The sequence below is a fragment of the Heloderma suspectum genome, chromosome 6 (assembly GCF_057233095.1).
Source record: "Heloderma suspectum isolate Gila_16-S chromosome 6, 16-S_ref, whole genome shotgun sequence".
NCBI lineage: Eukaryota > Metazoa > Chordata > Lepidosauria > Squamata > Helodermatidae > Heloderma > Heloderma suspectum.
In genome coordinates this window covers 96,748,061-96,771,467 of record NC_139463.1, presented here as the reverse complement: position 1 = coordinate 96,771,467, position 23,407 = coordinate 96,748,061, and the positions used below count along the sequence as shown (strand labels likewise).

The following is a 23,407-nucleotide window of genomic DNA, read 5'->3' as shown; positions in this document are numbered from 1 at the left end:
GAGTGGGTTGCCATTTCCTTCTCCAGTGGACCACATTTTGTCAGAACTCTCTGCCATGACCTGTCCGTCTTGGGTGGCCCTGCACGGCATAGCTTATGGCTTCACTGAGTTACGCAAAGCCCCTTCACCACAACAAGGCAGTGATCCATGAAGGGGTTATTTATCTTACTCTTCTTTAAAAAATCCCAAGGCAGCATAAATGGCCCTTCCCTTTTATCCTCACAACAATTTGCGAGGGAGGTCAGGCTGAGAAAGAGTGACTGGGCCACACTACCCCGTAAGCTTTGCAGCTAAGCTCCTCCTTTTCATCACCACAGTTGTCTGGGTCCAAGTGAGAGGCAGGTGAAGAACGAGAAGCAGCTCCAGGAGGTTCTTGTCAGTAGGCCCTGTTGCTGGGCTGTAAGCCTTCGGCAGGTGCCCAACAAGAAAAACCCTTGACGCCAGCCCTGAAACAGACCCCCACCCCCAGCCTGTACCATACTTCATTTCTTTGACACGGGGAAATAATTTAATGAGAGACCATCATCCTTTCAAAGACTGGTTTATTGATTGTGTTTGAGACAGAAATTGATCACAGTACAAAACTATTATCTACCCATCCCACTCTTTGGGCTGGGTGGATGTCTCCCCCTAACAGCCTTCCTTCTCTCCTATTCATAGTCACCTATGAATAGTACTTAGTATCTGCTCTCCCCATCTCTTCAGGATCTTCCAGTTATGTGGAGGTGTCATACTAAGTATTCCTCTGCGTCCCCTTCCCAAAGCAAGGACATGCTTTGGAGCTTGCAAGTGCAACATTAAAACATTTCCTCTCCAAGAACTGTGTTGACATGATTCCCTACCAGTTGTGATTTTGCATGCTATGATTAAGCCCCTGCCCCAACTCCTGTGCAATATGAAAAAAAGACTGCTACCAAGGCTCAGTTAAAATAGAATGGTCCCCCAAATCACAGCGGGCACCGAAATTAAAGCAAAGTTTGAACCCCCAAACCCTGGGGGACCCCTTCTCCCTTCACAGCCAGAATAGGGCATATGCTGGAAGGCCAATTTCTTTTCCTCCTTAATGCGGGGCGCTGTACCACTCAGGAGCAAAGATGTGGTATGCCAAGACATCTATTGGTTCTTCTGGAAAGTAGGCTTCAGGAGAGGTGGCAAAAATAGTTGTGGACAGGGATGGCAATCGCACCCGAGAGAGAGATGCCCAACGTGTCGGCTATACAAGCAACTCCCATGGCAAACTCCTGGTGCTCCGGCTTGCTCTGCGTTTGAGGGGGAAGAAGTATTAAACCAGAGATGAGGAACCTCCAGGACAGATGGAACCCCTGGGGATTCTCAATCCAGCCACAAGCTTCTTTTGCTACCTCCAATCGCTGATCAGAAATAAGAGGTTATTTAAAAGCAATTAACCTTTAAATACCCCACAAAGAATCCAGCTGTTGCAAACATTTTGAGCTATGCATTTTGCAAGCAGGCAGAGCTGCTGCACAGAACTGAGGCGTATATTTTGCAGGCAGGAGACCCGCTTACTTCTGAATAGACACGCAGAGGCTCGGTATTTGAGATGCTATTTAAAAGTGCTGCTGAGTAATTCAGTCCTGCTTGCTTCTGGGTAGATATGCAGAAGCCTTGTCCTGCTTCTGCAGGCTTAAAATGGTAATAATCACATTTGGCTCTGCCCACAGATAGAATGCGATCCTCAAGACTTTCCCCGTTTTACAATTTGGTCCTCGGGCTGAAAAATGTTTCCCCACCCCTGTATTAACCAGTAATTCTCTGCTATGTCATGGGATGTGAGCTCCTGATACCTCCTTGAGATGGCACACAGCTCGCCCCATGCTGTTCAGTGCACAACATGCTACTGGCATCTCCACATGAAGACACATAAACAGTGGCATTTATATTTAAGTGAATGCAGTAATTTCCAGCAAGTCTCATGAGGCTCACAAGCAAAGCATGAGAGCAACAGCCATCCCCAGCACCTGGTACTAAGCACCCACTTCTGAATGTGGAGGTCCCATTCTGAGTCACCAGCAGCATCTCTTTTGACCTTCCCAGGCAATGTAAGAAGAGCCTGGTCCCCCCATCCCCCCCCCCCCAAATCCTCTGCAACACACAAAAAGCTTTTGGGCAAGGGGTGGGAAACCTATGGCCCTCCCCATGATGTTAGACTACAACTCCCGCCAGCCCCACCCAGCATGGCCAAGAGTCAGGGATGATAGGAGCTGAAGTCCAACAACCTCTGGAGATCCACAGGATCTGCACCCCTGCTGTTGGGGATAGGGTGGCCAGATGCAAAAGAGGACAGGGCTTCTGCACATTTAACAGTTGTGTTCAAGAGGGAATTTCAGCACTTTTACCCTGCAGGACAAGCAACACCTTCTGAAATTCCCTCTTCAACATAACTTATTAGTGTCTGGCCACCAATGGCAGCTTTCCCCAATCTGGAGGGCTACAGGTGTTGAGGGAGGGAGGCTGACCTATGGGGTGGGGGAAGGGTTTTTTTTGTTTCATTTCATCCTCACTGGCTAAAAGGACCCACTGACATTCTTGATGAGAAGCCCCCCAAAATGTAGTGTTGGCCCCATATTCTTTTCCTTTGGACACCGAAATACATAAGAACATAAGCAGAGCCATGCTGGCTCTGACCAACCAGCTGCCCATGGGAAACCCTCAAGCAGGACATGAGTGCAACAGCACTCTCCCGTCCATGTTCCCCAGCAACTACTGTACATAGGCATACTGCCTCTGATACTGGAGGTAGCACATAGCCATCAAGACTAGTAGACTTCGATAGCTTTATCCTCCATGAATTTGTCCAATCACCTTTTAAATCCATCCAAGTTGGTGGCCATCACTATGCCTTTCTCTACTCACCCAAGCATTTGACTTAAGCCCTGCCCCCTCCCCGAGATGTTACGTTAATAGACTTCCCATATTGCCACTTCCCTGGTTTCTCCTCACAGGCTCACCTCTGCATGGACACAGTGGAAGGTGTTCACGTAGCCAGCTCCTCCCAGCAACCCCTCGTAGAATATCACAGCAAAAACAATATAGATGCTGGGTAAAAACATGTAGGTCACAGCAATTGAGAGGAACATCATGTTCAGGCACTAGCGTGAGAGGGGAAGAAAGTTAGTGTGACACGGCAATGGCAATAGCATGGGAAGTCAAATGGTAAATAAGGTTGCTCCAGCACAGAAAAGACATTAAAGGTGGTGGTAGTGGTGGGGTATGTGGGACAAAAAAAGACATGGTACAAGGGTGTGAGACCTTGAAAAAGAACTTGGGAGACTCACATTGGCTACTTTTTCTGCCAACCCTTGCTTGTGTGCTTCTAAAAACAGTGTGATCTGGGGAGGAGCCATAGTTCAGTGGTAGACGTTGAATCCAGATGCAAGCACTTGCACACACAAAACCCTCTAGTCTTGCAAAAGTCCTGTGGCTTCAAAAGCATGTAGGACTGGAACTGTGGGAGGCTCTTCCCACCGAACTGATGAAGCACAAAGTCATTTGCATGGCCCTGCCTATGAAACAAGTGGGAGGAGTGACCCCATCCTTCACCTCCACCACTGAATGGAAATAAGAACATGAGCAGAGCCCTGCTGGATCAGACCAAGGGTCCATCTAGTCCAGCCTTCTGTTCACACAGTGGCTGACCAGCTGCATGTGGGAAATTCACAAGCAGGACATGAGTGCAACAGCACCCTCCCACTTGTGTTCCCAGCAACTGGTATACAGCGGCATACTGCCTCTGATACTGGAGGTGACATATAGCCATTGGGACTAGTAGCCACTGATAGCCTTCTCCAGGAATTTGTCTAATCCCCTTTTAAAGTTGGTAGCCATCACTATGCCTTGTGGTAGCGAATTCCATAGTTAAACTATGCGCTGTGTAAAGAAGTACTTCCTTTTATCTGTCCTGAATCTCCCACCAATTCATTTCATGAGATGACCCCAGGCTCCAGCGTTATAAGAGTGGGAGAAAGAAGTCTCCATATCCACTTCCTCCACACCGTGTGTAATTTTGTACACCTTTATCACGTCTCCCCTTATTCACCTATATGCCAAGGTCTGACTGAACGAAATCTGCCAGTGGAAGGGCAACAGAGACGTGGCCAGCCTAGCCTCCCTCGGCAGGGAGTTACAGAGCCTGGGGGAAGCCACCGAGAAGGCCCTGTCTTGTGGACTAGGTGGACTAACGCCGTGATTCCATATAAGGCAGCCTCATGGATTCATGGGCAAGGGCCACATGGAGAAAAGAAGACCTTGGCCCTGGAGCCCTGTTCAGACCCGCAAAACCCACTTGCCTTATTATGTGAGAGGGCCTGTGCCACATAGCCCCACCTGACAGCACATGCAGGGCTCCCCAAGTGCCAACTGTAGGGACCCCCAAGTGTCTGCATGTGCAGCACATATGTCCATAGAAGGGAGGCCAATACGTATGCAGCTGTATGCATGACTGTCAGGGTGGACACTGAGCCCATAGAATCCCAGAGTAGTTCTGATTCTGAGGAAGGGCAGTCGCTCCTGGGAGAGGAGCACGCTCCTCTTTCCCAGGGCCAACAGCTGACGGAGATTCCTCCCACCAGCATTCCTAGCTTAGATAGCAGTCCTGGGAGTGACAGAGCACGGGAAGCAGACTTGATGGACACGCGACGCCGACGCAGAGAGCGGCGCCAAATGGAGGGCGCAGAAAGGAGGCGTAGTGCCCGGTTGGCGCGCAAACAACGGCTGTGCCCAGAGGATCCAAGGGAAAAGGGGAGGGACTCTCCCTAGTCCTTAAGTTCCGGGGTCTGCCAGTAATTCCCTTTCAAACGGGGACCAACTGTTCCAACGTAGGGCATAGGTACTCTCCTGCTCATATCTAGTTGCCAATGGTAGAGTTGTTAAGTTGTAAAAGAGGAATAAAGCTTTGAAAAGAATCCCTTTGTCTGTGTCTGGACTTGGCTACTGGATTAGACTGAGAGAGGCCTCCAAGGAGCCCTTGACAGCGACCAACACTGGGGGGAGGGGCGCGGCGTCACAAGCACAACATCAGGGCGCAGGGCTACACAGTATGGGGGGGGTCTCACATGATAATAGAAGTGAGTGCTGCATGCATGCCCCAATAGAGCTTTGGATAATAGCATAATGGAAATGGGGGGGAAGTACATGGCTCAAGAGGGCAGAGAGGAAGAATTTACTGGGGGCAAATGTTTTACCTGCAGCATGGCAAGGAGCCATATGCGCCGAATCCGTACGCAGCTGGCGGAGGAACGAGAGATAAAGACTCCAGCCTGGTAGAGCATCTGGTACCTACAGAAGATAGAGAAACCCAGGTGTTGGCTCCCAGCCCATTTCTCAAATTTGGGAATCCCTTTATCACCTCCCTGCCCCAAACTCACCAGCGATATTGTTGGGGGTGAGTTAAAGGTGCTTCGTGGAAGTACAGCAGCTCAAACTGGGGAAAAAGAATGCAGGGAGAGAAAGAGAGAGAGAGAGAGAGAGAGAGAGAGAGAATGAGACAGGGGTTAAGGAGGAATGATGGTTTGGAGATGCTTGCTCTGCCTCCTGGTAAAGAAATCTCCACACCTTTCACACTCACCAGCCCCTGGTTGATGAAGTATTCTGCAAAATACACTATAGCCAAAGGGATGAGGTACTTCAAGAGACCCTGGAGGGGAGAAGGTGCATGTTAGCGCATTGTGTGAGGGCTGCAGGCTTGTGCAAAACTATGGGGCAATGTTGAGGTGTAAGTTCACCTCAAGCAATACAGCTTTCACAAGCGACACTGTTTACACTGTTCAACCAACTCCTAGTACAAGAGGTACTAGTTTTGACCTTTAAAGCCCCCACATGGCTGGGGTCTGACTCTCTCAGGGAGTCCCTCTTCCCTGTGACCCGACCCCCTCTCCTAGGTTGGTTAGTTGGACTTTTTGCAGTTGGATAGAAAAGGAAATGTCAGCAGGGGTCACTTATCAGGTAAGCGACACCTGCTGGAATTCTCTTTTCATCCCAACTGTTAAAGGATCAGGAGCCTTGTCCTCTTTTACACCTGGTCACCCTGCCCTCTCCCCAGAGTTTAAAGCTAGCTAATCAGGCTGAGCTCCAGCTACAGAACTGAATTTGGTTTCCCTCAGGAACAGGGTTTTCTCAGTTGGGGCATACCGGAAGTTCACTGATGTTCTTCTGCACGCGTCTCTCTTTGGAGGCATGTAAAAACCTTCTTTATTCCGCTAGGCTTTGAGGAATTAACTGAAAGTCTGTCCTTCTGGCCATAGTTTGCTGTGAATTTATTTTAAACTGTTTTCAATTTGTTTGATAGTGAAACATTTTTAGCTGTGGAAATACCCGGGAATTGCCTCAGGAACATCGTATTTTCTTAGATGGTGGTTGTAAATAAATACTACAGCAGCCTCCCCTAAACTGGGCCCCTCCATATGTTTTAGACTACAACTCCCATCTCCCCTGATGATTGGGTGTGCTGGCTGGGCTGATGGGAGTTGTAGTCCAAAATACTTGGAGGGTCCTAGGTTGAAGAAAGCTGTACTATATAGAGAGAGAGTCTTCTAATGGAAAGCCCACAAGGACTTAGCTTTGAAATGTGTTTCCAAATGCAAGTACACAGCTCTGGAACTTAAATAGTAATAAAGAAGAGAGTGTATCTGAGCAGGTGCAGAGTACCTTCACTATCAAGTTACATCTGAGATTAGTGGCAAGAAGTTCCAGGTCAGAAGGCATAAATTCTAGAGAGGGTTGAGACTGGGCACCTCTCTTCTTAGAAATAATGCAAAGAGAGCAACATTCTTAAAAGTGCCAACCTTTAAAATGTTATTTCTGCTCAATATGTTTTGGGATGCTAAATTCTTTCTTCAGGAGCAATCCACAATTACGCAGAAAATATTAAGGTCACTGTACACATATAAAAATTGTATACGGAACTATTTAAAAAGCTTTAAAAATTCAAATGCAACTATGATAAAAAGGAACTATAACCCATTAGGTTAAATATATATATTTACAAGCCATTAATACAAATAGATGGGACAACATGGCTGGGGCATGGTTGTACGACTTTTTTCTGTCTAAACATGGATAGGATTGCACCCATATTCAGTTTTTCTTTGTAGTATATGTGTAAAAGATAGGATTTCTCTGTTCTGGTTTTTATCTTCATTATTAGTGTGAGTAAATTGTTACTCATGAGAACATTTTCTAGGAGGATAAATTATTCTCTCTCTAAGATGCATTGCTTCATTCACCATTTGGACATTATTAGAACCTATATAAAGTAGTCCCTTTTTCACACTCAGTTTTCTTCTAAAAGCTGCTTCAGCCATGTCACGTAATTTGAAAGTTTAAGGTACATTGCATATAGTTTTGACATGTTAGCCTTAAAAAAAACAAAATTCTATGTTCTGCTATCTACTTGAATTAATGGGTTTTTTTAAATATATAGTTTAGGTTTTAAATGTTGGTTATTTTATTTTTTATTTATTTATTTCATTTCTATACCACCCAATAGCCGAAGCTCTCTGGGCGGTTCACAAAAACTAAAACCAAACAACACACAATAAAACAATTTAAAATATATAGAACATTAAAACCACAATATAACAATACAACCACAATAAAACCTAGCAGCAGTACAGGAGTTTAAAATACAGATTTAAAACAGCAAAGATAAAAATTTAGAAAGCTAAAATGCCTGGGAAAATAAAAAGGTCTTCACCTGGCGCCGAAAGGAGTACAATGTAGGCGCCAGGCGAACCTCACTAGGGAGCTCATTCCAGAGCCGGGGTGCCACAACAGAAAAAGCCCTCCTCCTAGTAGCCACCCGCCTCACTTCTTTTGGCAGGGGCTCACGGAGAAGGGCCACTGCTGATGATCTTAAGGTCCGGGCAGGCACATATGGGAGGAGGCGATCCTTCAGGTAACCTGGCCCCAAGCCGGTAAGGGCTTTGAATGTTAACACCAGCACTTTGAATCGGGCCCGGAAATGGACTGGCAGCCAGGGCAGCTGGAAAAGTACTGGCGTAATATGAGCTCGCAGGCCAGTCCCTGTTAACAATCTTGCTGCCCTCTTTTGGACCAGCTGAAGTTTCCGGACCGTTTTCAAAGGCAGCCCCACGTATAACGCATTGCAGTAATCCAGACGAGAAGTTATCAGAGCATGGATAACTGTAGCTAGGCTATCTCTGTCCAGATAAGGGCGTAGTTGGTATACCAGCCTAAGCTGATAAAAAGTGCTCCGTGCCACTGAGTTCACCTGTGCCTCAAGTGACAGTTCTGGATCCAAGAGCACCCCCAAACTACGAACCTGATCCTTTAGGGGGAGTGCAACCCCCTCCAGAACAGGCTGAATATCACCTAGCCGGGCAGACAAACCACCCACTAACAGTACCTCCGCCTTGTCTGGATTGAGTTTCAGTTTATTAGCCCTCATCCAGTCCATTACCGTGCCCAGGCACTGGTTCAGAACAGCCACTGCCTCACCTGGTTTTGATGAGAAAGAGAGGTAGAGCTGGGTGTCATCCGCATATTGATGGCACCTCAGCCCACACCTCCGGATAACCTCCCCCAGCGGTTTCATGTAGATGTTAAACAGCATGGGGGATAAAATAGAGCCCTGTGGAACCCAATGGCACAATTGCCATGGCACAGAGCAATAATCCCCCAGCATCACCTTCTGGAATCGGCCATCCAAGTAGGAGCGGAACCACTGTAGTGAAGTGCCTCCAACTCCCAACCCAGACAACCTATCCAGAAGGATACCATGGTCGATGGTATCGAAAGCCGCTGAGAGGTCCAGGAGAATCAACAGGGTCGCACTCCCCCTGTCCCTCTCCCGGCAGAGGTCATCCCACAGGGCGACCAAGGCAGTTTCCGCTCCAAAACCAGGCCTGAAGCCCGATTGAAATGGATCTAGATAATCCATTTCATTCAAGAGTGCCTGGAGCTGTCCTACAACCACCCGCTCAAGCACCTTGCCCAGGAAGGGGATGTTGGCCACTGGCCTATAATTGTTAACATCCTCTGGGTCCAGGTTAGGCTTTTTCAGGAGTGGTCTAATTACTGCCTCTTTTAAAGCGGCAGGCACCACTCCCTCTCTCAAGGAGGAATTTACAACCTCCTGGACCCAGCCGGACAACCCCTCCTTGTTTGATTTAATAAGCCATGAAGGGCAAGGGTCAAGCACACAAGTGGTCGATCGGACTTGGCCAAGCACCTTGTCCGCATCCTCAGGCCTCAGTAACTGAAACTCATCCAATAAAACTGGACCAGACGGTGCTCTGAACGCCTCTACCAATGGAACTGCATTAATGGTGGTGTTCAATTCATGACGAATCTGAGCGACTTTATCCTCAAAGTGCCGCGCAAACTCGTCACAGCGTGCTACCGAGGGTTCCACCGTCTCTCTCCCTGGCCCAGAATGTAACAGGCCGCGAACCACTCGGAAAAGCTCCGCCGGACGACACTGAGAAGATGCAACGCTGGTGGAAAAGAACTGCCTCTTTGCCACCCTCACCGCCACAGAGTAGGCTCGATAGTGGGCTCTTACCTGTGTTCAGTCAGACTCAGCACAAGTTTTCCTCCACCTGCGTTCTAGCCGTCTCCCCTCTTGCTTCATTGCCCTCAGCTCAGGTGTATACCAAGGAGCTGGCCGGGCTCTGCTCAGAGGGAGAGGGCTAGAGTTCCTTTTTAAGATAGTTACATTTCAAATACTTTAACAGTGCAATTCTATGCATGTCTACTTAGAAGTAAATCTTAGACTTCAATGGGACTCATTTCCAGATATGTTTGTATAGAATTAAAGCATAAGGGTGCAATCCTATGCATGTTAAGACAGAAAAAAGTCCTACAATTCCCAGCATGCCACAGACAGTCATGCTGGCTGGGGCATGCTGAGAGTTGTAGGACTTCTTTCTGTCTAAACATGCATAGGATTGCACCCTTAATCTGATACTATGCAATATGGACACTTCTAAACTCGCACATCCTAACATAACCTGAGTGTGGTCTCCACGTGTGCGCACACACATACATTGAGCATGATTCTTACCTTGACTGCCTGCCCCTTTTCCCGCAAGCTGAGCTGAGGGTTTTGTGTGTCTGGAGGTGGAAGAGAGTGACCGACGTGAGACAGCATTGAACAAAAAATGTGAAGGATTTTGTACCCTGAGAACTGCTATAGAAACTGCATATAGAATGACGATATTTGGGTGTAACTCTTCAGCCCTCAGCATGAACAGAATACACCATGGGCAAAGATGTGGTGATTATATTTCTTAGGGATAGAACTCTTAAAGTAAACAAGGTGCACTATGGGTAAATGCTTGTCCTGCTCCCTTTGATGAAATCGGGGTGCCGTTGAGAGGGTCACCCCATCTGCCTAGGGATCACTTACTGCTTTGGAGTGTAGCTTTATGCCCTAGGAGTGGTTGCTCTGTCAAGGAAGGGCTGTGCAGAGATGTCTGTGGAGGAGCCCCCCATCCACAGCGGGGGGCTTGAGTGGGTGGAGACAACAGGAAGCAATAGCTGTGAGGAAGAAAGAAAGGGAGGTGGTCGAGGAGCCCAGGTGCATTGTGACATAATACACACTTTTACTGCTGCAGGCACATATCTAAGTTAAGAGTTTCTGTTCCCCAAGTGAGAGATGGTGTTTACTTATCAAGGACAGAATATTCAGGATTACTTCAGATTATCCCATCATCATTATTCTAACCAGTCCTGGGATTTCTGTTTTCAATGGTTTCGTATATAAATGGGGTCTAATATTATATTTTATGTTGTATTTTTAAGGTTTTAATCTTTTGTAAACCACCCAGAGAGCTTTGGCTATTGGGTGGGATACAAACATAATAAAAAATAATACTTAAGAATATCAACAGTGTTACATAAGCTAAGCACTTCACAGAGAATGTAAAAAGTTCCTGCCTGAAGGTCCATGATCTAAGTACAGATAAAACACAAGAAGTAAAGGTGCTCAGAGGATGGTGAGGGATATAAGAAAATTCAAAAGGAAAAATGTATAACTTATGAAGCATAGCATGTTCACAAAAGCAGGTAATTGTTGCTACAAAATGGTAGAAGTTTCCTTTTAAAAATCCCCTTTAAGCACACAAATCAGGGCAGTAAGAGGGTGGGTATTTTTCCAGCTTTCTTTTCATCCTTTTGGCTGAATTGGACAATGCAAGGCTATGCATGTCTACTCAAAAGTATACCTCCATTGAATTCCACTAGACTTACTCCCAGCTAAGTGGTTACAGGATTGCAGCATTGCCACCATCCTATAACCACTTACTATAACCCAGCATTCCCCAGTGGCTGGCTGGGGAATGCTGGGAGTTGTAGGGCTCTGTTGATTGCCCACACTTCGTGTAGGTGTTAGAGTATTGGATTAAGACTGCAAAGTCCTGGGTTCAAATCCCCAATCATCCATAAAGTTCACTGGGTAACTTTTTGTGCAAGTTACTAATTTTCAGTCTGGCCTATCTTGCAGGGTTGTTGTGAAAAAGAGGAAGAATCACTGGGCCCAGGGGCACACAGTGAGCTTCATGTCTGAGCAGGGATTTAAACTGGTTCACTGCGGCCAAAACTCAGCAAGCCAGTCTTAACTCTCTCGCAGCTTATCTGATCTCTAGTGTGTCCAGACATGTAAGAGGACAGGGCTCCTTCTCCTTTAATAGCTGGGCAGAAGAGTGTAGCTTGCAGGATAAGTTGTGCCTGCTGGAATTTCCTCTTCTGCCCAACCATTAAGAAGGTGCAGAACCCTTGTCCTTTTTTGCATCTGGCCTCCCTACCTATCCCACAGCTTGTTGTGAGGATAAGATGGATACCAGGGCTGTAGAATGTGTAGCCTGCCAGATGTTGGGACTCCAAATCCCATCATCCCCAGCCAGCAGGGACAATGGTGAGGGATGATGGGAGTTGCAGTCCAACAACATCTGGAGGGTCACAGATACCTCATCCCCGATGCATACTGCCCTGAGCAGCTTGAAGGCAGGGTGGTATGAAGATGAAATGGAACAGCATGAATTCTGGATTCTCTGACATATGGAATACAAGGACTGTCAGCGTTCTGCAGCAGGGAAGATGGATTTAAGACTCTCTCTGTTCCCCCAAGTAAGCAGCCTTTCTGGCCACCCGTTTTTTGGGTCACTTTATGCTCCCTAGCAACTAGGGATGTACAGATTTTGTTACATCCCTTCCGTCTGTGTTTTGCGGATTGTCAGGCGTCTTTCGTTCCATTGTCTTTTGCTCTTTGACCGACTTTTTTTTTTTAAACCAGGATTTCGTTCTACTTGCACTAATTCACATTAGTGCGCTTGCGCATTAGTGCTTCTGCACACTTGAACAAATGCACATTAGTTAATTTGAACTAGCAGGCTAATGCAAATACACGTTAGTTAATTTGAATTAGTAGGCAAAAGCAAATTAGCTCAAATCCCACCCCCCAGTGAAAAACTGGTCCACAAGTCTGTATAATCCGTGTGACCTGGAAAAAGCCAGTTTGCTGTGCAATCTGCAGGTCAAGTTTATAGCAATCTGAACATACTTGAATCCGTTGCCGATTTCTTCAACATCCCTACTAGCAACCTCTCACCCTGGCAACCATCCCTCCCTCTCCTACTATCACCAGGCCCCCACAGGCCCTGCCTCCAAATCTCACCTGGCCAGCATGATGACAGGAACAACAGTCATGAGGAGGAGGGTGTGCTGAGGGCTCAAACCGGCCTGTGTCAGCCCAAGGTAGGAGAGCGCCCCTATCAGGCCAGCCGCACCTGTTCCAGAGGACCAGGCTGACACCACGGCACTAGCAGGGAGGGGGGAAAAAGGGAACATGAGTCACAGTGCCTCTCTAATTCTTGGTACCAACTCCAAGGCGAGCGCCCACAGTCCTACTAGAACTGCCTCCACAAATTCATGCTACTCATGCTTCAAAACCTCTGTTACAGATGTACATTACAAACAAGTCAAACCATGGATCAGCTGTCAGTCTTGTCTCTCCCCTCATACGCAAGGCCAACTGATCACTACTATTGCTATTCTAAGTGGCACGTGTATGTTTGTTTATACGTCTCTACCTTGCAAAAATAAAACATCTTTTTTTAAGTTGCACAACAGCTCTGCAGACTGGGGAGGGTGTATGCTGGTGACAACACAAGTGCTAGCCAAAAGGCCCTTTCTACAGCTAGCTTTTTGCAGGTTCAGACTGTTGCAGCTGGAAACGTGCAAAATCTCCTTTTTCAGAGTGAAATAACAGTGAGACTGCTTCCAAACTGGACCCAGTGCCCTGCAAAACATGTTGGTCTTCCTCCTTAAAAGCCATTATCCAAACTACAAATACTGAGGGAAAGAAAGGGGATCTTTGTCTCCTGCTAGCATGCACAATATTTAGTCTCTAAAGCAGGGGTGCACAACCCTTTTGCCCCTGAGGGCCGCATCTGGATGTGGGACCATGTGCACCCCTCTCCTCAGACACAAACACACACATATCCTCTTCCCCCTCCCTCCCATGCATCCTCTGTCTACCCGCTGGGACCTCCACAGGCTGCACTGTGAGGGCCTTGTGTGGCCTGTGAGCCATGGGTTGTGCACCCCTGCTCTAAAGCGACAGTCTTGACCCATTAAGCAAATGGCCAGCCCCATCCAGCTCCACCACTCTTCATCCCCAGCCCTGCAAGCGCTCTTCCCTTTTCATTACCTGCTGAAGAAAGATGTGAGTGCCAAGAACGTTATTTCACCCAAGCCAGATGAAATACTGGCTAACACAACACCTACAACAACGAGAAGGAAAAAGTCTCCATCATCCACGTGCAGATCTGTGCTCAGGGCTCCCAATTCTACCTGAGCCAGGAATGCTGCATTTTATGAACAGTGTGCAAGGGAAAACTCTGGTGGGCACTGCTTCTTTCCCAACAAGTACATCACGGGAGGAAGAAGCTGCACCGCCCAGAATTATTCATACCTGTGCAAGAATTAAAGCTACAAGAACCCTGGCCTAAGGAATCTCTTAAAAACCATACCTGCAACAAAATGTTGCAGTGTATCCTCACTGTCTAACAAGAGCAGTCCTCTTCAAGGTGCCAGTTAGCCAAGCCCTCCTCCAGCGTACGCTGTTCCAGCACACAAACCGCCCATTTCCCTTTTCTGACTGACACTCAACATTCTGTGGCTACTGAGCATACTCCGGTTGGGTGCTTTTGCAGCCTTTGATTTTAAAAATCTAACACCTAGAGAAATCTATTTTATGAAGCACTTAATACATTTAGGGTGCAATCCTATGGGGATAGGCAGCTGCCTCCGAAATCGGAGGCGACCGCCTATCCAATGTAGGGAAAGAGAAGCACGGAGGGATTGTTCCCTCCGCACTTCTCCTGCCCCCACATTTGCAGCTAGACAGCCAACAGCTGCGGGACAGCGGAGCAGGGGAGGAGGCTGCCAGATGACACATAGGATGTGTCGTACTGGCATTTCTGCCTTCCCTGCCCCAGAAGGCCCTCCGAGGCACCGCGGAAGGAGGGGAAGGTCGGTTCTCCGGGAACCGACCTCGGAGCGCGGGATCTGAGGTCAGTTCCTGGAAAATCTCATATCCTATGGCCATCTAGCCGCTGACGAGCGGCCATAGGATTGCTCCCTAAATGAATGAATTAATAAATGCAGTTTTTGTATTTCTGCAGCCCCTCAGGATTTCCCCAAGCACGCTGATAACCTCCCTCTTGCTTCTCAGTGACCCCATTTTGGCTCAGCTTCTGTCAGCACTCACCACGGGAGTTTACTATTAGCGGGAGTCATTCCAAGGTGACCGGCTATTGGGCTGGATCTAGACTAAGTTAGTTGCAATTGGTTCCCACTGAAATCAATGGGACTTCAGCCATGACTAACCTGTCCCACTGATTTCAATGGGACCAACATTCAACTAACTTAGACTGCATCCAGCCCTATATATGTTCAAACTTGGGGGGGGGGCGGGCGGGGGGAGCTGTATGGCACAGGTGGGGAACCTCTTTCAGCCCAAGGGCCACATCCAATTTTGGAAAAGCGCTCAGGGGCCACATTCTAGTGGTGGGCAGGAGTGAAGCCAAAATACCAGCACCAGTGTGGCATAGTGGTTAGGGTGTTAGGCTGGGACTTGAGAGATCCGGGTTCCAGTCCCCACTTGGCCATGAAGCTCACTAGGTGACTTGAGGCCAGTCTCTGACTCTCAGCCTAAACTACCTCAAAGAGTTGTTGTGAGGATGGAAAAGAGAGGAGGAGGATTATGCAAGGAACCCAGGGTTCCTTGCAAGAGGAAAAACAGCAGGATATAAATGTAATCATGTATTTTAGCTTAAAGCTCTTCCTGCCAGTAACGAAGCCTTAGGAGAGGCATTTCAACCTTTTAGAAGCCTTAGGAGAGGCATTTCAACCTTTTAGAATGGGGGCGGGGGGACACACACAAATGCCGGAAACCACCAAACAATCATTGGTTGGGCTAAACGGGGCGGGGCCAGGGAAGGGCTGGGGCCGGGGGTGTGGTCATCTTGAGAATTCCAGGGGGCTAGATTTGGCCCTTGGGCCTGAGGTTCCCCATCCCTGGTGCATGGGACCTTTAATGAAATCCAAATTCCCCTGCCACGAGAACCTTCTAAAAACAGGAGCTAAAGGGGTCAAACCCCCTGTGCTTCCCCTCTTCACTATAATTGGACACCTGTTCCCTGACAATCCCCCATGAAGACGGCTCTCACCTGCAATGCTTTCAGCTGTGCTTGTTGAGAAGGCCACCAGCAAGAAACTGCCCCAGGCTGTGATGACACAGATAGCGACACGCAAGCTGGGAATTGAGAGGGAAGGAAAAAAGACAAAATGGGAGACTGGATGGAGTTGGGACAAGCCATAAAGCCTCTGGTCCATAGGCCACATGCAAAGACAACTTCCTCATGACAACAAAGTGCTCCCTGGCTCCTCACGGTACCTGCCTGCCTCTTAAAAACGAGTTCCCCTGTCATAGAGATAAGGAATAATTAGAGTAAATCCATTACAGAACTTCTTCATTCCTTTATACACTATTTTCCCCTGCCAAGGGCAGAAGGGAGAGCTACCTGTGTTAAATGAGAGACAAATCTAGAATTTTAGTGTAGCTGTGACTGGAAGCAGCATGTCTCCCGAGAAAAAAATGGTATTGACAAAGAAAAGAGTTTATGCTTTTTTTTAACTCAGGCTTGATTTCCCATGTAAAATGTGATTTAGAGAGCAACCCTATGGCCGCTAGACACTGCCTAGACAGCCATAGGATCTTTCCATTTCTGGGAACTGCGGTCAACCGACCTCAGTTCCCAGAAGCCGCGCTCCCTGCCCCCTCCCCCTTGTAGCTGGCACGGTTCTTTCCACACCGCTGTCATCTCCACGCTCATAAACAAGTGTGGAGAGGGCAAAAAAGGGCGTTCCCAGGGGCAGGGAGGGAAGGAGACCATGTAAGCTCTTTTAGACAGCTTCCTATCTGGTCTCCAGACCCCTTCCCTCCCCCTCCCCGAAAACACGTATCTAGCCACAAAAGCAGGGTGGGTGAAGCGTGGAGGAGAGGATCTCCTCCGTCCACCCTGCATTGGATAGTTGGTAGCCTCCGATTTCAGACACTACTGACTATCTCAATAGGATTGCGCCCTTAAAATAAAAAAAATTGTCCTGAAAATGAAAATATAGTCCATTATCCGAAGGAAGTTCAGAGGATGGCAACAAGGAAGAGGGTCTTTTTGGTGGTGGAGGAAAGTCTTAACCTGGTGCCGAAAAGATGAAAATGTTGTGCCAGGCGTACCTCACTGGGGAGAGCATTCCACGACTGAGTATTTAATTTTTTAAAACTCTGAGTTTTGATGTGCACTACCATTCAGTAATCAATGGGGCTCTTGACTTTCCATTCCTAGGCATAACGAAGGTATGCAGCCATTATTGTATATATTAATTCACAATGTTTTCCTTTCCCCTCCCCAACCCCTTTTTCTTTTGTGTCATGTCTTCTTAGATGATAAACCTGAGGGCAGGGACTGTCTTATTTTTATTGATTGGTAAGTCATACTGGGAGCCTTTCTGGCTGAAAAGCAGAATAAAAATGCTATAAATATTATGTAACGTCTTTTTAATATATGTTAACAGGAAGATGACTAGTTCGTAGAGTAATTTAACTCATTACCTACTCTGTGGATATGCTTTTATTCCTTTTTTTTTTTTGCTAAGTCACAAATCCACCACATATTTAAATAAGAGATCCTGTTACTTTCTTACATTTCCAGGGAATTTGTTCTCTACCCATGCAATGGTTCCCGTGAACTGCGCCAACTCACCCATACGGGAACAAGTGGATACAAAAAGGGGCGCCGAGTTTGATGAGAAGGGTGGGCAGAATGTCCGCCAACAGCACAGCCTGAAGGGGGCGCCAAAGAGACAGGAGTGAGAAGCAGCTGTCATCAAACTCTCAAGCCTCCCGCATGCCACCCCCGGGCCCCATCTTCTCTCCCACACACTTACCCCGGTGGAGATGGTGTTGCAATCATAGCGAGAAGCATTCGCACTGGGGGGAATCTGTGGGAGGAATTGGACACAGAAAACAAAAGATCAGAGGCAGGAGAACAGAATGCCCCTGTTCTCTCACCACTTCTTTCTTCCTCATTCCAGAGTCTCGTTGTGTGAAAGTGCAACTAATTCTATTATACATTTTAGTGGATTTAGGGTAAAACTAGATGTGATTGCATTTGCATTTTTTAATCCCATGCTTTGGCCCAGCCACATCTCTTCCTCTTATATAAAAAGCAGCTGTGAAGGCTGTCAATCCAGATTGGGGCAGTAGTGGGGAGAAGGGGGTTTAACCCTTCTCTCTCCAAACTCCGGTGCCATTTTCCTGATTTTTTAAATCAGGGCAAATGTCCGCTTGGTGGTTGGGGGCAGATTTTCCATGGAAAAACAGCGCAAAGGGTTTGATCTGGGTGGGCAACTTGTGACCCTCCAGATATTTTGTCCTACAACTCCCATCAGGCCTAATCAACATAGGCAATGATGAGGGATGCTGGGAGTTATAGGGGAAAACATCTGGAGGGTCACAAGTTGCCCACCGCTGGGTTAAACCCCGTCCCAATCTGGATCAGGGCCCTCTGCAGCTGCTTTTTATAAAGAAAGAGACCTGGTCAGTCTGAAACATAAGATTCAAAAATACAATTAAAGTTGTGTCTAATTTGGCCCTTGTAGGACTTTGGACTTGACATATTATATTTTTATTCTTAACTGAGGAGCTCACGGCAGTGTATTTGGTTCTTCCCTCCATTTATTTAAACATGTTTAATCTGCCCTTCATCCTTCAGAAACCAGGGCAGCGTACAAGCATAATTAAATTAATACACAATACAATCAAATCACTAAAACCGCATCATCATCCAAAAAACGGAGGAAGCAAATGCACCAAGGGCAGACAAAACCAACCAATTAAAATGCCTGGGTAAACAAAAAGGTTTTGAGCTGGTGCTGAAATAATTGCAACGCTGGTGCCATTTGCACCTCCCTGAGGGGAGTACGCCATAGTTGAGGTGCCACAACCAAGAACATCATGTACTCGTGTACTTGGGAGTGGACTTTTTGAGCTAACACCAAAGCACTTGCAATGATTTATTTATTTATATTACATTTCTATATCTCCCAATAGCTGAAGCTCTCTAGGCAGTTCATAACAATTAAAACCATAAAATACAAAGATGACCAAATACAATATAAACATTTAAAGTTTAAAACTACAGTATAAAAAATAAAAATAGTAACCAAATGGAAGCCATCAGCAGTGCAAAGACTTCAAATGCAATACCAGACTTAAAACAGAAACTGAAAATCTAAACTGTTGGGGCCAGTCACCCCCCTGAGAAGGCGTGCTCTCTTGTTGACATATAAAGTAGCTGAAGATCCTCCCCAGATGTTCTAAAGTCCTGGGCAGGCTGGAACAGAGGTGCGCTACTGCAGACATTTATCTCCACAACAACCCAATGAGGTAGTTCAGGCTGAGAGGGACTGGTGTTTGTGTTCACTGGTGGCACATAGGCAGTTCAATGCTTTCTTTACCATGCACGATATCCAAGTGGTCCTGCACTCTCCCACTTATGAAGGCATTTGGGAGTGATTTACAGAGCTGCTTCGTCGCATCCAAGCAGCCGACCCCCTCCCTAGTGAAAGCAAACTACTCGTGCCGCTTCTACTCTTCCACTTCCCTCCTGGCTCTTCCTGGAGTACAGCAGAGGTCCCATCACACTACTCACTGCACAGAATCATAGAGTTGAAAGCGGGGCCTTCTAAGTCCTCTAGCTCAACCCCAACAGCTGGCTGTCCAGCCTCTGCTTGAAGTTCAGCAAGGGACAGCCCACCCACCCAGGTAACTGATTCCATTGTCACATTGCTCTTACCATTAAGACACTTCTCCTAAGGTTCAACCGAAATCTACCCTCTATGTATAAGTACAGCCTACCACAAGCTGGTATCCTCCAAATGTTTTAGAGTACAAATCCCATCATCCCTAGCCAGCAAGCATGTTCCCACACAATTGGAGGAACCAGGCTGGGGAAGGCTGATATGGGCTCAGTGCACCTGTTAAATCTGCATAGATCCCCGGCACTACAAATCCTCAGCCCATGCATTCTTTCACATACTTCCTGGATCTTACACACAGATATTTTCCCCCACTCTTATTTTCTACTCGCCTTTCTTGCACCATTAGGCACTTCCTCCTGATCCAAACTGTTTCTTGCCCTGTTTTGCACATAGATGCAAACACACACTTCTTTGCACGCTCATACACACTCTCTCTCTCCTTTGCACACTCACCGGTCCAGTCCCATTGCCTAGTGGCACCTTCTGATGGCTGAGAATGTCGTGGGCAGCACTCAGCATGACCACGTATGCAAAGTTGTTGCAGAGTCCCAGCAACCTATCAGATGAAAGTAGGCTAGTTAGTGTGTGTGGGGGGGGGGGGGGAGGCATGCAAGCCAAGGGAGTCAGGGTAACCATCATTCCACATTTTACACTTACATCCTATCTTTCTTCCATGATGGAGCTCAAAGGAGCATACGCAGGGTTGCCAACTCCCAAGTGGTCTCCCATCCAGGCACTGACCAAACCCAGACCTGCTTAGCTTCAGCGAGGTTGTTGCCTGATGTGCCTTTAGACCATAGCCCCAACATCATGTCCAGAATGCCATTTCCGCACCCCAGATTCCCCAGCATCCAGGCAAGGAGTTAGCGAGAGGTTGTACGAGCCGGGCTGCAGGCATGCAACACCAGAGAGATCCGGGGTGTGGGAAGAGTATACGTACAAATGTGGAGGTTGCAACCAGAGAGAAGCCCAGAAAATGAAGTAGAAATCTCACTGGATGCATGAAGCATAAAGCAATATGTGCAAAGGTTGGTGCGCCAAGGTTGCTTCCAGATGGTGCTTTATCAAGCCATTGCCCTGTCTCATTCATGGAAATGTACAGGGGGTCTTGACCTGGAGTAGGCAGAAGATCGATCTCCAGATGTTTTGGGCATCAACTGCCAGAAGCCCCTGCCAGCATGGCCAATGGTCAGGAATGCTGGCAGTTGAAGTCCAAAACATCTGGAGGTCTACTTTCTGCGCACCCCTGGTCTAGATGACATTGCCTTCAGCTCATAACCCTCCTGTGTTTCCCCACCGCTTCTTCCATCTTTTCTCTTACTGCAGATAATCCGTTAAGACAGAAAAGTCGGAATAGCTGCACAACACCTTCTGACTGCTCATGCTCGGAGCCCTCCGTCTGGAAACACCCCCAAAGAATACAAAAAGGGAAAACAAGAGAGCCAAGTTGTCTCTGTGTGGGGAAGAACAGAAAGAACATATATTGCTGGAGGATCTGCATTTGTCCACGCAGCATGGCCTTGAGCACAAGTGGAAATAGAGCAAACAGGACCTCACCAGAAGCCTACATTGTTCCTCCATTGGCTGCAGGTATCTGGGGTCCTCTCGGGCTCCGGAAAGTGGGGCACGTCTTCATCTTCCCCTGTTTTTGGAGGGGGAGGGAGAGACAGGTAGAGTCAGGAAAAAGAAGAGTGCAGGGTATAGGGGAGAGAACTGGAGATGGGAGCAAAGACTCACCTTCGGAATCATCAGGGATGCTTCGCCATCCACCCCCGATAGGACCCATGGCAGGTAGGAGAGGACGGAGCACCGGGGTGGCCAGGGGCTACCTATATAAAAAGGGGGGGATGATTGAAAAAGAAATCCCAGAAGCTTCACAACCACACTGAGATATATTGCTTCTCTCGCTCCCTCCCTCCATTCATGCACACTGTCCTCTCTCTCTCTCCAAAGGGTCTGCCCTGTACCTTTAAGAAAACGCTTAAACCATCACGCCCCTCGATGTAAATCTAGGAACCACAGATGCAAAATGCTTCCTCCTGAAAGTGAAGCCCTGCGAAGGGGAGATTCTCACTTGACGCTGGTTTGATGCCATTTCCTGCTCCCAGTGCCCTCGCTTTGTGTGCCACTCTAATCATTCCCCCGCCCCAGCCCCAGCCCGGGGAAGGAGAAGAGGAAGGCGGGAAGATAAAAAGCACCTATTGACATAGGCTTGCCCATAGTGGCTGTTGTGCGACCAGATTTGCCCACAATTAACATGGCTGCTTTACAGAAACAGTCTTCTCTAACCGGGAGAACATTGACAGATATTTAGAGTAATTAAAAAAGCAAAAGTAGTTAGCTGGTCGTTTCAACTAAGTCTTGGCAGGTTTTCTTTCGTTTTAAAAACAGGCAGCAATTCTACACAAGCCTACTGTAACTATGCATGCATTTTAATTAAAATACATATAAAGTGACCAACTGCAGTTCTGCTGTATATTCATTTCATTTTATTTGAAACAGATCCTCCTTTTCTGTGCACGCTGAATATCCAAAGTGGATAACAAAAGAGTTTTAAAAAGCATATAAAATAACTGATTTAATAAAAAATAATCATAACAGAATCTTAAGCAGCAAAGAGAAACCACAAGGCAAACCAGCGGAAACAAAATAAAACAAAATTAGCCTCCAAACTCTCTTCAGAACAGAAAAGTTTTTAAAGCATGGCCAAAGCTAGGAAGGGGGCGACAAGGGAACAACTTAGGAGATAGAGTCTTCAAAGTGATACTGTAAGCACACACATCAACTTAAAGGTTAATAGGATTGTTTAATTGGGAACAGGAATCTAGACCACTAATGGGAGAAAGAGCTAATTCATTTTTATTAAACAAATCGACCACAAATTCCAACGGGATACTCACCAAACATGGCCACTTAGGCATCTCCAAAAAAGACAGCTCAGGTCTGCATAACATTTGCATATGCTAATTTGTATATCTGGATACCAATTTAGACCTACTATAATCAAAACAGAAATAGAATCTATCTCACTACAATGGAGGTGACTATGAGCTGTGTGCCTGCTCGGTCCGCTGTCCAGGTGCTGTTGATGGGCAATTTCGAGGCCCTTACCTCTCCCTTCTTAGGGTTTGTTATCTTTCAGCTGGACTTGGACAGCCCTTCAAATAGAGAGGGTGCCTTCAAATATAGGACTATGATAACCCTTCAAATAGAGGACTGTTCTCTGTAAACTAGGACACATGGCCACCCTGTTGGCATCCGTGGGTACAATTAACAACTTCAGCAAAGTGGACTCGCCTGACCCTCCAGTCATCAGGTGGAAGCTAGACCTTGATCTTTTCCAGTCACCGCTGGGCAAGCTCCACTGACAGAACAGGCTGGTGGACCATCCTGGAAGTGACTGCCCGGTGAGCCTTTACTGAATGCATAAGTGTTACCTTATCTTCACCAACACAACTAGAGCTGTTTGTATTAGACTGCTCTCGCTTTGAGATGTCCCTGTGGTAGCTGCCTCTCTCATACGATTTTCAGCAATGCCAGGATACATAGGTGAAAGCCTGCAATACCAAGGTCAGAGCAAAACAATGCAGGGCCTTTTCAGAGGGGGATTACAGAATGAGCTCCCCACTGAGGCCTGCCTGGCACCAACACTGTCATCTTTTTGGCGCTAGATTAAGACTGTCCTCTGCTCCCGGGCATTTAACGGCATACGACGGGGCATTCATGCCAGCTGTCTGAACAGGTCTAGTATTCTATTGAAATTGTTTTTGACTGTTTAAATTGTTTTAAAATTTTGTGTATTTAAATTTTTATGCTGTATTTTATCTTGTGAATTGTTGTGAACCACCCAGAGCTTCAGCTATTGGGTGGTATAGAAATGAAATATTTATTTTTTTATTTCATTTCTATACCACTCAATAGCTGAAGCTCTCTGGGCAGTTCACAAAAATTAAATAATATGTAAGCAAGTTAAGCTAGAAATGTCAGCAAAGTAATATAGCAAGTTCTGCAGAACAACACATGGGGCCTAATGGATTCCCAAGAG

At 47.0% G+C, this 23,407-nt stretch overlaps 1 protein-coding gene across 8 annotated transcripts in view; it reads right to left on the bottom strand.

Moving 5' to 3' along the window:
* Positions 1-523: 523 nt before the first annotated feature.
* CLN3 (CLN3 lysosomal/endosomal transmembrane protein, battenin) overlaps positions 524-23,407 on the bottom strand; it is a 43,704-nt gene continuing 20,820 nt past the window's right edge. For 2 of the 8 annotated variants that reach the window (XM_084805324.1, XM_084805323.1), the window contains 15 exons: positions 21,100-21,191; positions 20,920-21,004; positions 19,816-19,918; positions 17,488-17,541; positions 17,304-17,383; positions 15,711-15,796; positions 13,688-13,760; positions 12,653-12,796; positions 10,388-10,518; positions 10,043-10,092; positions 5,585-5,653; positions 5,385-5,440; positions 5,202-5,295; positions 2,970-3,110; positions 524-1,259 (listed from right to left, as the gene is read on the bottom strand). In XM_084805324.1, coding sequence (XP_084661450.1) covers positions 1,140-1,259; positions 2,970-3,110; positions 5,202-5,295; positions 5,385-5,440; positions 5,585-5,653; positions 10,043-10,092; positions 10,388-10,518; positions 12,653-12,796; positions 13,688-13,760; positions 15,711-15,796; positions 17,304-17,383; positions 17,488-17,541; positions 19,816-19,918; positions 20,920-21,004; positions 21,100-21,148 — 1,335 coding nt within the window. In that variant the 5' untranslated portion in view covers positions 21,149-21,191 and the 3' untranslated portion in view covers positions 524-1,139. Of the gene's footprint in view, positions 1,260-2,969; positions 3,111-5,201; positions 5,296-5,384; positions 5,441-5,584; positions 5,654-10,042; positions 10,093-10,387; positions 10,519-12,652; positions 12,797-13,687; positions 13,761-15,710; positions 15,797-17,303; positions 17,384-17,487; positions 17,542-19,815; positions 19,919-20,919; positions 21,005-21,099; positions 21,487-23,407 lie in introns of those variants that run through there. The other 6 variants (XM_084805328.1, XM_084805327.1, XM_084805321.1 and 3 more) reach the window with 5 other exon arrangements.